General features: G+C 47.0%; 5 protein-coding genes across 5 annotated transcripts; 3 read left to right on the forward strand and 2 right to left on the reverse strand.

Moving 5' to 3' along the window:
- Positions 1-51: 51 nt before the first annotated feature.
- On the reverse strand, positions 52-2,295 carry AOL_s00006g29 (uncharacterized protein; the record flags this gene model as incomplete). Its single annotated transcript, XM_011119338.1, has 8 exons — positions 52-319; positions 376-832; positions 889-1,323; positions 1,379-1,443; positions 1,498-1,622; positions 1,682-1,918; positions 1,985-2,155; positions 2,227-2,295. The coding sequence occupies 8 exons, from the start codon at positions 2,293-2,295 to the stop codon at positions 52-54; spliced, it is 1,827 nt and encodes a 608-aa protein (XP_011117640.1).
- Positions 2,296-4,580: 2,285 nt separating this feature from the next.
- Positions 4,581-5,321, forward strand: AOL_s00006g30 (uncharacterized protein; the record flags this gene model as incomplete). The annotated part of the gene is made up of 2 exons (XM_011119339.1): positions 4,581-4,977; positions 5,038-5,321. 2 exons carry the CDS (start codon positions 4,581-4,583, stop codon positions 5,319-5,321), a joined length of 681 nt encoding a protein of 226 aa, XP_011117641.1.
- Positions 5,322-6,257: 936 nt separating this feature from the next.
- Positions 6,258-9,042, reverse strand: AOL_s00006g31 (uncharacterized protein; the record flags this gene model as incomplete). Its single annotated transcript, XM_011119340.1, has 2 exons — positions 6,258-8,620; positions 8,676-9,042. The coding sequence occupies 2 exons, from the start codon at positions 9,040-9,042 to the stop codon at positions 6,258-6,260; spliced, it is 2,730 nt and encodes a 909-aa protein (XP_011117642.1).
- Positions 9,043-9,117: 75 nt separating this feature from the next.
- On the forward strand, positions 9,118-11,009 carry AOL_s00006g32 (uncharacterized protein; the record flags this gene model as incomplete). Its single annotated transcript, XM_011119341.1, has 4 exons — positions 9,118-9,165; positions 9,329-9,581; positions 9,690-10,058; positions 10,126-11,009. The coding sequence occupies 4 exons, from the start codon at positions 9,118-9,120 to the stop codon at positions 11,007-11,009; spliced, it is 1,554 nt and encodes a 517-aa protein (XP_011117643.1).
- A 937-nt stretch (positions 11,010-11,946) lies between these two features.
- On the forward strand, positions 11,947-15,800 carry AOL_s00006g33 (uncharacterized protein; the record flags this gene model as incomplete). Its single annotated transcript, XM_011119342.1, has 7 exons — positions 11,947-12,041; positions 12,112-12,749; positions 12,813-13,033; positions 13,138-13,496; positions 13,554-14,868; positions 14,948-15,516; positions 15,596-15,800. 7 exons carry the CDS (start codon positions 11,947-11,949, stop codon positions 15,798-15,800), a joined length of 3,402 nt encoding a protein of 1,133 aa, XP_011117644.1.
- Positions 15,801-16,015: the final 215 nt, after the last annotated feature.

Genomic DNA, 16,015 nt, shown 5'->3' on the forward strand with positions numbered 1-16,015 from the left:
GATTATATTAGAAAACAACAAAATCCTGGAACCAAGCCACCTTGTAGAATATTAGTCTATTTCAATGTAGCCGTCGTCGATGATGATGATCTCTCCCTCTGCCTTCACCTTTTTACTGGGCTCCTGGTTTGAGTCGAGAGTGTCTTCTGCCTTGCGCTTCCGAGACTGTTCAACCTCGTTGCTAACATGGGGGCTATTGTTTCTGCCAAAATCTTTGCCGCTCAGAACCAGTGAATCCAATGAGGGCGGCTGGGCCTGCTTCATCGGAATATCGATTCGGTGGGGTATCACAAACGACTTCTCGGGCTCGCTTGGTGACCTATTCTTTTATTTAGGATGTGAGAGTTTATATGTCAGGAGCGAGTGCAAGCATACCGGGTTTTAATCTGGACAATCAAGTTCACCCTGCGTGGCTGGTCATCATCCGATTCATCCAAAATAGTCAAAAACGACCCATCAGTAATTCCAAGATTTTCGAAAGAAGCGTCGAGATTGTCGTCATACTCCTCGTCATATATGAGTTTATCATGTAGTATGCTTATAGAGGGGCTGTATTCAAAAACATCTTGGAGTACGACCTTGATAAACTCTTGCAGCTGAATTTTACTGGTATCGCACTCAAAATCCAGACGCGCCACACCGCAAATCTGGCACGAAGGGTTGGGAGTGCGCAACGGCTCTGTAATGAGGCCTCTATCTCCCGACATAGAGAGGAAAACCATCCTGGCATCTTTGATTTTCTGCTTGAGAACTTTGAAAGCTTGCATCACACAAATCCCTGCGGTGATCGCATTTGTCGTCGCAATAGCCGGGATGATGTTACCCGCCATTTCTAGAAAATATCATTAGCTAAGGATTTGAACCAGGAGAAAGTTTGGGTAGGCTTACGTTTGATATTAAACTTAGATTGGCAACCAATGTCGAAAACCTGAGAGCGTAAATTTGCACTAGCAGCGACAAAATCTAACTTGTCCTCGTCATCTTTGTCGAATGATAATAGTAGATCTTCACCCATGCTTTTTAACCCAAGGATACGTAGACTTAGACGATCTAAACTATCGCAGAATACCCAAAGGTTTTCCTCCGGTGTCCAAATTCTTTGGTCACTAGGACACGAGCTTAAACTACCTCGGGACAATGATGTGAATGAAAGTGGAGCAGGAGGTTTCCGGTTCTTCCACATATCCTTCATCTCCAGGAGTCGGGTAATATCTTTATTAAAGACCTTTTCGAAAACATTCTGCGCAAATTCAGGTTGTCCTAGGGTTTCTCTGATCCTTTTGAGTTCCTGCGCTTCCTGTCGGAGATTTTTAATCTCTTGAGCTACGATTTTGTTAGCAAGATGATAGCAATTCAGCGATTTTTATCAATATATTACCATTATCGGTATCTTCACTATGGTCAAACTCCGGGACTTCATCCTCAGATGCGCCAAACAACTCACTGTTCTCCATTAATGCTGCCGCTCTCTTTTAGGAGCCAAGGTGTCTTTCTTACTTAAATAGATAGCTTTTTGCCCACACAATACAATGAATTGGTTGGCTTGGTGTAGAGCGGATTGTGCATACAGGGAATGATTTTGGGATTGGCTTCGTTGTACAGTCATAGCATTCAGTTACGGCCTGTGCGGTCAGATTAGTGAAGCCGTGGTAGCAAGAGGGCGCGGGATTTGTTGCATTACCTTTGAGATGACTTGAACTTGGCCGTTGAAACCGGTAGTTCCGCTTTCGATTAAGGGAACATCCGCCGCTAAGCACATCTTGTTGACGTGCCTTCGAGCGTCTAAGTTATCTAATGCGTTAAACACTATTGTGAACGATTTGAACCATGCAACATTGAAGTTGGAATCCTTGATATTGGCATGATGGGCTGTGAGTTTGGTATTAGGGTTGAATCTAGATGCTGTCTCCTTTGCGACCTAGAGTGACAAAATTGTCAATCATGAAACCTCAACCAAGGTGTTTTTTCACACACGGGAACCTACAAGTGCCTTGGGCTTCTTGATGTGTTGCCTTCCGAACAGAAACTGTCGGTTCAGATTGCTCAAGTCGATGGTATCGAGATCTACGATATGGATTTCACCGAAGCCGGTGAGCACCAAGTTCTTGAGCAATTCGCAACCTATGCCTCCGGCGCCAACCATAAGGCACTTGGCCTACGGAGAAAGCGAATATTAGTATTTTGCCAATCCGATTTTAGCGACTATTGTATGGGTAGTGTTCCAACCTGTTTGATATTACGATGCAATCCTCCTAGGGATTTCTGGGCAAATTTGTCGCGCCCGGCGCGAGTCATCCTTGATGCGGTGAGGCGCTCTAGATGCCCAGCCTGGATGTATTACCTCGCACTTGGTTGGGCGCACGTTCGCAAACCAGCTAAGTCTGGCTGCTTGCGGTTTCAATTGTTTGAAAGGAGTTCACGAATCTGGGAAGTTTAAGAAGGAAGAGTGAGGGGGGGGGGGTTAAGATCTATATGTTAGATTGGAACGCGATTCCTTGGATGCAGGTGATTGTCAAGGTGATGATGATATAAAATGGATGGGCTGTGGTGTTCATGTTCTGGGTGAGGCGAGGCGAGCTTCAATAGGCTTTTGTTGGAGTTGTATTTTATTAGGTGTTGCTCTCTGAATCCAACTCAAAGCTGGCCAGTCTCTTCTTCTTCTTCTTCTTCTTCTTCTTCCTCTTCTCATCACCTGTACATGTAATTACGCCAACTCCTTCCTAACGACTATCCGGTTAATAAAGCGCCTACAGAGCTAACCATATACTATCAATTGCTTGCGTGTATCGAACTTTATCAGGTGGCCCTGACACCGCCCTTAGGCGTGTTTCTCAGAAACATAAGCATGAATCTTATTAAATGGGCATATGCACGAGGGATTGATATCGCTCGCCACCCTAAATATGGAATCCATGTTGCTCTTGCCCTGCTTTGTTTCGACGGGTTTCTAAGCTATGTGATCCTCCGAAAGGTACCATGTATGGATGTTCAACCATTCGATAATATTCTTGTATTTTGTTCCTTTGATTCTCTTTGCTAACGAACTGGTGCAGACACCGAAATTGACTGGGAGGCCTACATGGAGCAAATCAGCCAGTATCGAGCTGGCGAGCGAGATTATAGAAATATTAAGGGGGGTACCGGCCCTTTGGTATACCCTGCTGGGCACGTCTACATCTACAATTGGCTTTATATTTTCACTGATGGCGGGGCCCAACGGGAGCGAGTGCAGGTAGCATTTTGGGTCGCATATATGGCGACGCTCTGGCTCGCCATGGCTTGTTATCGAAAGGCTTCAGCACCCCCTTGGATAATGTGTCTGCTGGTTCTCTCTAAACGACTCCACAGCATCTATCTTCTAAGATTCTTTAACGACTGTTTTAGCACTCTGCTGGTTTTTGCATCTATCCTTCTTGTACAAAACCGACAATATACATTATCAGCCGTTTTTTATTCCCTTTCCGTCGGTGTCAAAATGTCGTCTCTGCTATACTTACCGGCCCTTGGTCTCATCTTCGTCCTCAGTACGGGCAGCCCTGGGAAAGCTCTCCGGCTTGCTACGCTGATGTTACAGATACAAGTGTTACTCGCGGTCCCTTTTGTTGCGTCAGAGAGTGGCAGTTTGTCAGGGTACCTTGGTCGAGCATTCGAGTTTAGTCGTGCGTTTTTGTGGAAGTGGACCGTTAACTGGCGGTTCGTCGGTGAAGAAGTCTTCACGTCATTTTGGTTTAAGGTCGGCCTCTTGGTTGTTCACATTGCATTGCTCTTTTTTTTCCTAAGTACAAGGTGGTTGCGACCTGTACGGGGTGGCTTGATCCAATTCACAAGGAACCTTGTGAGCGGGACTAACCGCGAGGGAGGAATAAGAACCTCTGCACAAACGGATGGGGCATACATGCTTACAACTTTGTTCACCTGTAACATGGTGGGAATGTTGTGTGCAAGATCGCTTCACTACCAGTTCTACTCATGGATGGCGTGGACAACGCCTTTTTTGCTCTGGAAAAGCGGACTAGGGGTACCATTTGTAGTTTCAGTTTGGGCAATGCAAGAGTATGCCTGGAATGTCTATCCCAGTAAGTAACGAATGTCCGGATCAGCAGTTGCGGGAGATATATGTCGCTGACTACGAGGTCTGCTCAGGTTCAAGATTGAGTTCAGCCATGGCGGTTGGATGTATGGTGTTACAGTTAATGGGTGTGTGGATTGGGACCTCCGGTGAAAAAGAGAATGCAAATGCGAAACCAAAAAGGGTCTAACTGCCCATCGAAGAGCCCTGGTGTTGTTATGTACTTAAGCAGGGAATATAGGAATATCTCGTTCTTGAGGCCTATTGTGGCGCATGATACATATCCTCTGTTCTGTGGCTTTGTTGTTGTCGGTAGATGTGGCGCATGAACTCAAGGCGCGGGGTCCCGTGACAGACGTTACCGTTTCCAGGCCAACAACACGCCTCGCCATGATTCTGCTTCATCCACCCTGACCTCACCTACCTCAACCCATTCCCCGACCTTCAAAATCCGTTGATTTGAGACTCGAGGCTTCTATAACCTCTGGTTGTCAGCAATAAAACCGTCACGATGCCTGCCTCTACTCAATCAAAACTTAATTTCACCTCAAAGAAAAATGTCCCAGGTCACAAGGTGATTACCCATGACATAATCTTTCGGGCATCTACCCCTCTAAAAGAAGAGCAGAAAGCCGAGATAAACCATGATGCTGAGAAGAAAATCGGAAAGGGCAGCGAAAAGGAAGCGGCGATTAATGATCCCGCTCAGCACCCTATCGCCCCGAATTTGGATAACGAAAGAAAACCGGAAGAGGGGGAGCGGGAGCTTTTCCAGGAAGAATTCATCGAGAAGCCTAGGTCCAACTTAGGGGTGGACAAAAGCCTCTCAGACAGGGCATATGAAGTTACCAATCGTCAAATCCAGAAGTACTATAAGGATATTGAAAACTCGAGGATTAGTACAGCAGGTATGTGAGTTATGGTATTCTAGATGAAACTCTCGATGGCTAACAGGTATGTGCCCACAGTTCATCAAGAAGGGCTAGCTGAGTTCGAGAAAATATTGCGACATTTCGATCTATCTTCTCAATACGGACCCTGTGTTGGGGTATCACGCTGCAAGCGCTGGGAGAGAGCAGAGCGCCTTGGCCTTGGACCGCCCATCGAGGTCCTTGCGGTATTGCTTAAGGCGGGCCTGGGGGAGGGCATGGAGGGCCCTCCGAAGGGCTGGGAGTCGGCTCCGGCTGGTTTGCAGGAAGACACCGGTTCCATAGCCTACATCAACCAGCTAGTTGCCACACACACAGACTAAACATTTTACGTTTATTTACTTATTGTCGACATGTTGGGCTTCTTCATGACGTCATTCCACATGAACACGGCGGCTTTGGTTCTCGAGATAAATCCTAGACGATTTTTTGAGCTCCCGTCATATTCAGCTCTTTGCCATTATGTTCTGTCTAGGTTGTCGAGTTCCTGGTTTTGGTTGGTGTTGGTTGTTCTGTAGTGCCTTTTGTTGTTCTAGTCGATAACTTATAATTAAATTAGTACGTAAGTTCAGATATATCAAGTCTGCATCTACTGATCATTTGAGGCTGCCCTTCTAGCAACCGCTTCAACTGAGCCTTTGTATGTAGTTCTGGAAGTTCAGGGGTACAGTACTTAAGTAGGCTTGATGTTTCTAGGCTAACATTTATGTGCCACACTGAGCTGGTGTATGAGTGCGCGCTGTCATCCGTATATTTGAACCATCTATCTCATTCTACAATAGGACATGTACATATTTTCGCTATCTTGAAGTTGAGCTTGCCGTTGACGGCATTTCTATTAGAGGTGTCCCGGCATACTTATTTACATGTTGAAATAACTTGGGATCGACGCACATGCGTGTATAGGTAGTGTAGAAAGAGGGAATAGTGGTGCTAAGAACAGTCATTGTAGGGCTAAGAATAACAGGCTAAAACAACACTCAAGGGGTATGGTATGAGTATGATCGGGGTAATTTCAATTGGGGGCATTTTCGTTATCGTTAGGCATCGGAAAGATACAACAGGAACAGAAAGAGAGAGGTGAAGTGGTTTTTTTTTTTTTTTTCCTTTTCAAAAGTAGCGATGCACAAATTTACCATGGTTTCTTCAGCGGCCATTGGTCCATGACACAAAGAAACCCACAACTCCCCGAAAACGCCTAGCCGAGAACAAAACATTGGTGGTAGTCATTAGATTTGGCTGGGGCCAAGTCACAAGCCCTAGATCCTCGCCGCAGTTTCCTGCCCTTCGAACTGGTCCTTCAGTGTAATACCGTGGACCCTGAGTCGGTAAATACTTGTATACTCTTTGCGTCCCCAGTTACTGAGGATCCTGAAGGACACGCTTCGCACAGAAACGCCTAACTTCTCTAGCTCAATCGGTAAAGCAAATGTTTGTATGGGGTATTGACTGTTGATGTCATATATAAAAGAGGCGACCCTGACGTATCCGTTGGCGAGGTAATGGCGAGTAGATGCATTATCAGATACCTCACCAATCGCCACTGAGGCTGCCTTCCCAGCCTGGTCGCGGAGAAATTCGTCTTCAATTTTGACCCAAACCTCAATTTCTTGTGGTGCCGATGAAACATCCCCGGATATTCCCCTAGGCACATGATCAATGGTAACATCGGTCGGATAAATTGGTTCTGCAAGTAGCAAAGATACCTGACCGCTGGCTTGAGGAAAGCTCCAACAGTCTCCGACATTAGTGGATTCGGTGAGAATGTGCGCTGGTTCGTTCGGCCCTGGACGCAGAAAGGCTGTGAGCTTGCCTAATAGCCCGGGAGTGTCGTAAGGATCATATGTAGATGATGTTAACCTCGGGTCGATGAGAGTGCCGTGAGCGAGTAATGCGTAGTCTGGCTTTTGAAGAATCGTGGCGGAATATTGGTGTAATGCCGCCTGGATGAGAGCGTCACCATATCGGCTTGAAGTACTGCTGCTCCCTTGAAAATTGCGCATATAGTTTGTAACAGCAGCTAAAGCTGCTGATGATATACTTGTAGCAGCTCTGGAGGCCGCGTTATTTGCGACGCCTTCTGCCTCAAGCACAAGTTTTCTCATCAAATCATTGTTATTCCTTTCGGCCACTCCTCGCGCCGAATCTAACTGTTCTCGAATAACCTTCATCATATCTTCACGTGTAACCACAATTCCATCTGAGATAGCTTTACGCCATTTTTCTTCCGATATATCCCCAATATAGCCCTGAAGTTTTGCGGCATTCGTTTTTAGGAAATCCTGCCAGTTATAACTATCACTGTTCGATCGTACAGCCGCGGACGATCCGCCATGGGTTTGGGCAAATCTGATCATTTCGTTCTGTATATCTTCTCTCAGGACAGTTTGTAGGTAGCGCAGGAGTTCTGGGGCTACAATAAGCTTCCCTGTCTGCGGGTCGACACGAGCAGCGAGTTGTTTAGGTAACGATTCCTCGATACGTTGGAAAGCCCTTTCGCTGAGTTCCTGAGATTTCTGGAGGATTTGAATGCCTTTGTTGATACCTTCGATTTCACCCTGTATTTCGGTGACTTGGCTGGCTACGATTTTTAAGTTTCCCTGTTGTTCTTTCGCGGCCTCATCATTTCGTTTGATAGACCTGTCGAATTGGTCAATCTGTGCGCTCATCGTTGACATGGCTGCAGAAGAAGCACGTCGATCCGTTTGGTAGTTCCGAGTGTGCTTATCTAGCTGGGATGATACAGACGAATATGTTGCCATAGCACCTCTGATCGAAACCAACTGCTGTTCCATGGTCTTGTATGACTTTTTCTCTAGCTCTTGTCCTTTCTGGAATTCAACTACCTGCTTTTCGAGGGCCATTAACCGATAGATCAATTCATCCGAGGAGCTGGGGGGGGTTGACGTTGAGTAGGACGAGCGTTGGATAAAATTGTAAGACAAAGTGGTGATTCCAAATATAAAAAACCCAAGAAGGAGATAGTAAAGCAACGGGCCGAATAGATTTCTGAAGAATATTCCAAGAATAACGGCAGTCTTCTGGATACCGCCCATGATAGAGTTAAGACCTGTTTTAGCAGGAGAAAACCAGGAAGTAGTGACTGATGCCTGCTGGGAAATAAGTAATGAAGTTTTTGGTCTGCTAGGGTCGTCGTTAGGGCTGGCAGGGCTCATGGGAAGGTTGGAAATTCCTTCGTTGTACCCGACAGTATCAGGTGGCGAGTTCTGTCGGTTGTTGAAAACGTCGTTACCTGCGGGTGGGACGTCTTCGTGTAAGGGTTGCGGGGCGGGAGAGGGCGAAACGAAAGAAGGCGAGGCGAGGCGCGGTGCGATGCCGAGGGCCTGGTTTTCTTCGTCAAACGTGACATCCCTCTCCCCATCGATAGGGACGGGTGTCATAGGTACGGTTCGCCTGGATCCCGCCGTGTATTTAGCTCGAGTCTTCGCGGACGGGCGCAGGGCTTCCTCTCTAGAGCCTTTCATTGCGGACCGAGGCTCCTTAGTACCAGCATTGGCGCTCCTGGCTCTCAGCATAGAGGCTTCCGGGACGGGATTCCTAGCGCTTTCAATAATACGGTGGATTTCGAGGCTAGTCTCATCACCTTCGTAGAAGTTATCGTCTGTAAAAATCAGTACACCACAGGCGACAATTATGAACGAGATTGGGAGTAGAACCTTGGGATACGACGCTCTGGCTACGCAGTGAGCGCTTCCGAGCCGTCATTGGAGGTTCTTCAGAAATCTGTCTAGCAGACTGCCTGGCAGATTCGGCTGCTGCAGCAGCGTCAGCAGCTCTTTGTTCGGCCAGTTTTCGTTCTTTCGCAGCAGCCTCGAGACGAGCTTTTGCAGCAGCGTCAGCTCTGTCGAGTGCATCTGTCATGTTGACCTTTGTATCTCTGGCGCTCATGGGTTTCGGTAGGGCTGATTGAGGGGAGCCGTAAGAAAAACTCGGGATCGCAGTTAGTGGTGGTAATGGATTAGATTGGATGAGGTTATTGCCGCTGAACGCGGGGCCAGCACGGTTGGACCGGCGGCCAGCCATCTTATTATTATTACTACTATAATTATTTTTGCCTTTCTTATTGAAAAAGAATAGAAGGAAAATAAACCAAAATAAATGGTCGGCGGTAAGGGCGGTGAAGGTGAAGACGAAGTTGTTGATAGTGTTAGTGATGATAATGATGATGATGATGAATGATGGTGGTGGGATGAAGACGTGGAGGAAGCAGGTCGAGGGAACGAGAAGTGTTTGTTGTTGTTGTTTGATTTGCCGGCGTGTTAGGCAACTGAGCGCTGCGTTCTTTACCCTGTTGGTCTTTAATTGACAGTCTTTCCTATTTGGGAACCGCAACTTCTCCCTTCCCAACTCGGTCTATTCCTCCGCCTCCAGTCCATTCCCTCACCAACGACCTCCAACGACCTCTAACATCAACACCATCAACACCCTCGACTTCGACTTCGACTTCGACTCCACCTCCAAGCTTCAACCCCAGCCTAATTTCCACTCCACACCAAATATGACTGTCAAGCGGAGACTACCGTCGCGATTCAATCCTCTCCTTACCGAGAACGATCCTTCCAGTGAGTCCCTGTCAGCCCTGCGCGCGCGAATCACACCCCTGCGTGTTATACCTCCCCACCCCCCAGCCATCGCCATCCTCTCTCATTGCTAACATTTTTCCTCCACAGAGGATGACCTTATCGAGCTTAGGCGCCTAGGGCAGACGAAGCTTAGCACTAATACGAAACCATCCGCGCCTGCCGGCTCTTCTCCCGTGCCCCAACAAGTGCTTTTTTCTTATGTCCACCTCCGCGCACCGCTGCCCCAGGATATCAATCCCGAGATATTCGGTGGTACTGCTACTGGTACTAAGCCAGAAGCCTATTTTCTAATGAGAAGAAGCAAGGACGGGTATGTTAGCTCAACCGGGATGTTCAAAGCCTCCTTCCCGTATGCGACAAAACAGGAAGAGGAGAGTGAGAGGCGCATTGTAAAATCGCGATTCCAAATTTCTTCAGACGAAACCGCAGGCAATGCATGGATCTCGCCAGATGATGGTACCCCTCACCGACCTACACACTAAATTCCCTAAATATTCATACTAACACGCTTGCCGATCCATAGCCCTCACCCTCGCCACTGAATACCGCTGTCGGGTCTGGATAGAAGCCTTGCTTGACGACCGCCCAGTCAACTCTGACCCCCGTAATAAAGCGATCACTCCCCCGCCCCCGTATAGACCGAACAAGAACGGTGTCGAATCTCTTAGTCCCGCTTCCGCCAAAACCAAAACAGTCGCGCGCTCAGTCTCCCCGCAGCCTAGAAAGATAGCACCGATGAGGAAGCCACGCTCCGCCAGAGCAGTCATCGCCAACAAAGAATCTTCATTGGCCCCTGATACATCGGAGCAGCCGCCCGCTTCAGCACCATCGTCAGAGGACCCCAACGCTCCAGTTTTATCCAATGATGAGGAAACGACTCCTGTTGATGATGCTGCTGCTGTTGCGGAAACGACAAGCACAATGGAAACAAGCACCGGGATCGTTAAGATAGAAGATGCCACCGAAGTCGATGCTGTTGACCCTTCAAGCTACGTATCTAGTATCGTCGTAAAGCCTGAACTGAAGGACGAGGCTAAAGTGGAAGTTGAAGCTACCGTGGAAGAAAACGGGGATGTCGTTTTGGAATCCACGCATGTTAAAGTGGAGATACAGTCCCCTTCTGACGATCTCTCGCTTCTCCCAGATAGCGCCGATGATATTGCCAAAGCCACGGAAATGGTGGCTGAGGCTATAAAAGAGTATAACTCTGAATTATCCGCTAGCTTATCCGCTAGCAAGAAGCGGAAGATTGAGGATTCATTTTCTCAGGACATTCCCAGGATTGAAACACTAGAAATCAATTCACCTAAAAAGTCAAAGCGAGTTAGGGTAATGGATGTTATTACTGAAGAGGGGTTCCAAAAACGAGCTCTTCTAGGATTGGGTGCTACAGTAGCTCTAGGGTAAGTCTCCAGCATATTCTTCCCCACTCTTGATACAAACTAACTCCGACTTGAGGGGCCTGGCCTTCTTCTCCAATTTAATGTAGTAGCATTGCCCCCATTGCCGGATCTGCAGAATTACTGGCTGGTCTGGTGTTGGGACAGTCTTGAGGGATACGATCAGCCCTTAACTAACTGTCTCTTATCCACTGTACTAGCTGAGGTTTCTTTCCCACCCTCCTATTATCTTCTTTGTTTAAAATGTTCTCCACAGCTTCTGCTTTCATTCGGCTCCCCAATGTACGATGTTTCACCAGGTACTTTGCGTCTTCGTTATCATTATCATTATCATTATCAAATTTTAATGGTGTTCTCCCCCTTTCAAGTCATCATCACACAGTCTTTTTAGCCTCTTGTCCAAACCCCGCTTGCAGCGCCAGCCTCGCCCTTCATTTCGTACCTACATATTTCATCCCTTCTTTTTCTCAAGGTCACACGGTTTCCCAAGTATCGCCTTCTCCGGTGACATCATACGCGTGTGTTCACTCGATGTTTATTGCCCCACAATTTTGTCGGTTTAGTTTAGGCGGCTTGTATTTGACTAACTAACTAGAAAACCCTGATACCAAACTTCTCTGTGCTTGAAATCGATTTGAGTTCTACTACTCTATATATAATGATCCAACAGTCCCGCAAGCCCTTCAAAACCTAACAATGGTCTCGTAGGAATCAGTAATGTCAAACTAGGTGATGGTTAACAACGCGTGCACGTAAAGCTTAGAAAGCCGCTCAAAACGGACATGCTGCCGACTATGATATCACCCTAAAGCTAAGTCCTAAACCACTAAGTACAGACATGCTTGGTACTTCGTACCTGACCTCGACTACTTAAGTAAGTACTCAATTTCGAACCCAATCTCACAACCTTATAATCACCTGCTCAAACCACCCAGATAGGCATCATGGCGTATCTGGCCCCGATACACAGAGCATCTAGCATACGTCATGCCATCAAATGTCATTTTATCCACGCAGATAAGGAATCTTTAGTAATCGCGTGAGTTTTACAAAGCCTTACCTGCCTTTCAGGCCTCCTGCGGGTGTTCCGACTTATGAATACATCCTAGGAAGTCCAATCGTATCGAGGTTTACGACCTCATCCCTGAAGGGCTTGAACAGGTCGCCCACTTTGCGGTCTACGGCCGTGTTACTGGACTCCTCTCCCTTCGTCCTCAGCAATCTACCCTTGATCACTTGTTTCTTGGAACCGATAGATACGAATACTTTACGGTGTCCTGGGACTCCCAAACTGGCACTATTCGGAATGAGAGGAAAGCACATGATGTTACAGATAGGTTCCAGCGGCCTGCCCAGGTCGGCCACCTCTATTTGGCGGACCCCGGAGGCAGACTTCTAGGCCTTTACCTTTATGAGGGTATATTCACGGCTATTCCAATCAAAAGACAATCTAAGGGTAGAGGGAGGCACGCACAACTCCCGGAAGCGGAGATTGGGAATTTAGACGATCCGTGCCCTATCCGTATGAACGAGCTCAAAGTCATCAACATGGTATTTCTTTACGGGACCAGTGTACCGGTTATTGCGGTTCTGTATACGGATTCAAAAAAACTTGTTCACCTCATCACATATGAGCTGAATGTCGCGAAACGAGCTGTAAAGGACCCAGAGTTCGCACAATGGGGTATTAAAGCCAACAACTTAGACCATGGCGCTAAGCTCCTAATTCCGGTTGATAATCCTACAGGTATGTGATTCCAACGGTCGGGCTCCATCATATCCCGCTAAACATATTCCTCATTTTAATCAGGGGGCATACTTGTAATCGGGGAGCAGGTGGTCTCGTACTTCCATCCGGAAAGGACGGTACCTATGAAAAAGCCTCTGCACGAACCGACAAGTTTTGTCACCCACGGAAAAATTGACCCAGAGAGATACCTCCTTAGCGACGAACTCGGTCACTTATATCTTCTCCTCCTCATTATCGAAAATAACAAATTAATTAATATGAGGATTGAAAACCTCGGTGAAGTATGTTTCCTTGATTAGCCCTAGCAGCTAGCTTCGAGACAACCTTGATTACGCCAAGATGATCTTACTGCAGTGAATGTGCTAAGCGCGAGATTATGACATAGGTATGTCAAGCCCGGGCAATTGTGTACCTAGATAATGGATATGTATTCCTAGGGTCACACTTCGGAGATTCTACGTTGGTCAGGATATCATCAAAGGGCCCAAGAATTGAAGTAGTACAATCACTTCCCAACTTAGCCCCAATATCCGATTTTATCGTCCTAGGAACCGAAGTTGGCGGTGTAGAAATACACCAGTACTCCGCTGGTCAGACGATGATACTCACTTGCAGCGGTGGATTTTATGACGGTGGTCTCCGGAGTGTAAGAAGTGGTGTTGGTATCCGAGATATCGGGCTACTGGGGGAAATGAGTGGTGTTCAAAATATGTGGGCTCTCAAACGGGCAATCCTAGACAATGGGTAAGCTTTTGAATGCTAGCGCAACTTCTACACGGTTTCGACTAAGATCACGAACAGTTTCGATGATACGCTCCTTTTCTCATTTGCTAATGAAAGTCGAGCCTTCGCCTTCGGGGCCGATGGGGAGGTAGAAGAGGTTGACACGTTCGAGAATTTCTTTCTAGATACTACGACACTCGAGGCCGGAAATGTGGGAAATGATAAACTAGTCCAAGTTACTCCATTCAAGGTAATTGTTGTTGAGAAGGCAACTAGCAAGTTATGGAACTGGGCTCCACCGGTTGGTGCCAAAATAGTGATGGCATCTCTCTCTGGTGCCCGACTTGTAGTTGTTTTGAACGGCCGGATCTGCTTGTTATTCGATCTGTCGAGCGAACCTATCAAGCAAATCGCAAATCGCACTTTTGAGAATGAGATCTCATGCATTCACATACCTACAAAGCAGTCAGATTTTCTCGTAGTGGGGTTTTGGATGCCTGCATCACTAGCATTACTACGAATAGCAGACCTTGAGACCATGAAGGAGGAACATCTAGCCGTATTCGAAGGATCCGTCCCAAGATCGGTCATGGTTGCGAACATGGAAGGAGACGGTCCCTCCTCGCTCTTCGTTGGAATGGCGGACGGGGAAGTCATATCCTATACAATTACCGAAGGGCCAGGCATTCTCGATGACCAGAAGCGGATACGGCTTGGAACCCAAACAGTCACGTTCGAAGCCTTACCCCGAAAAACCGGAGACGATTCATCCTGTGTTATTGCCACTGGCGAACGCCCAACAATGGTATACGGTGAAGAAGGCAGAACCGTCTATTCCGCAATCACCTTGAACCAGGCCTCATCGGTTGTTGCATTTAACGCGGAAGCGTTCCCAGACACCGTGGTCGTCGCAACAGACGAGAGTGTATTTATAGCAAAAATCGACGAGGCCCGGACTACACACACGCGGATGTCACCACTTTGCCAGTTTGCGCGAAGAGTAGCTTTCTCCAAAGAAAAGAAGGCATACGGTGTTGCTACGATTCGGAACTCTATAGATACAACCACTGGTATGGAATCGAGCAGTTGTTATATCCATGTCATCGACGAAAACTTCTACGATAAAATCGATGCTTACGAATTGTACCCGAACGAGCTTGTCGAGAGCTTATTGTGTGCCTCCCTCGCAAACCCGGATGGTACAATTTCGGAAAAGTTTGTAGTGGGAACAGCGATTGGCAATGATTCCGATGAGAGTGAACATGGAAGGCTACTCTTTCTTGAGCTTGGGGCAGATAAGATGCTTAGATTGATCACAGAACTAGAGCTCCCAGGAGCTTGCCATTCACTTGCAATAGTGAAGGGCTATATTCTAGCGGGTCTCAGCAAAAGTGTGAGCAAGACACATAATCTAATCCTCCTCCTCCTTCTAGGGAAACTTTTTAACTGTTAACTGTTAACTGTTTATGCAGATTGATCTCTATCGATTTTCGTACACGAGGGGGTCACTGGGTGCTTCAATTCAACAGATATCTTCAATTCGAGCAGCCACCCTCCCAGTGAGTTTATCCGTCTATGGTAAGAGGGTTTTCGTGGGCGATTTGGTCAAAGGCGTCATGGTGCTTGAAGTTGTCGAAGGGGGCGGAGAAGGAAACGATAAACTTGTAGAAGTCTGCCGACAGTATGGCGTCAGTTGGGTAACTGCTTTAGAAGCCCTCGATGAAGACACATGCATATCGGCAGATTCCGACGGGAACCTGGTGCTATTGCGTAGGGAATCGACTGGAGCCACGGACGAGGATACTAGGCGAATGCGTCCGCTGAGCGAAATACGACTTGGGGAAATGGTCAATTGTATTCGCAGGGTTAACGACCCTATTACACAGGGATATGTTGTCCAGCCAAAGGCATACCTGGGCACTGTTGATGGAGGGCTGTTCATGTTAGGCTTGATACATCCGGATTATTTTGACATATTGATGAAGTGTCAGGTGAACATGGCAAAGGTTATCAAGGGAATCGGTGACTTGGATTTCAATAGGTAAGCAACCGCCGAGAGATTTGTTTTCTGGCTACTTGTACGCACATGACATCTAACATATGATTTCAAAACGATACAGGTACCGAGCATACAATACCAAAGGCATACAACCAGAGGAGCCGTTTAGGTTTGTTGATGGTGAACTTGTTGAGAAGTTCTTAGATCTCGACGAAGATGCAATGAGGATGGTTATTGATGGAGCAAACGATGACGATAATTCACAGATCGAATGCACAGTTGGTGAGATGAAGAACATCGTGGAAACCTTGAAGCGACTCCACTGAGGTGCGATATCTTGTAGATAGGTAGGTACTTACTTAAGTACTTAAGAAGTACCATGTATCGATAATAAGATATTAAAATATTGTGACTGGATATCATGGATATTGTTCCTCTTGTACTTGTATATATACCTACTTCTTAGTAAGTACTTACTTAGTACCAAGTACCTTCAGTAGGTGCTTAAGTACTTGCTTGCTGACTAAGTACTTCGGTACCC

The sequence above is a fragment of the Orbilia oligospora genome (genome assembly GCF_000225545.1).
Source record: "Orbilia oligospora ATCC 24927 unplaced genomic scaffold scaffold00006, whole genome shotgun sequence".
NCBI classification, from domain to species: domain Eukaryota; kingdom Fungi; phylum Ascomycota; class Orbiliomycetes; order Orbiliales; family Orbiliaceae; genus Orbilia; species Orbilia oligospora.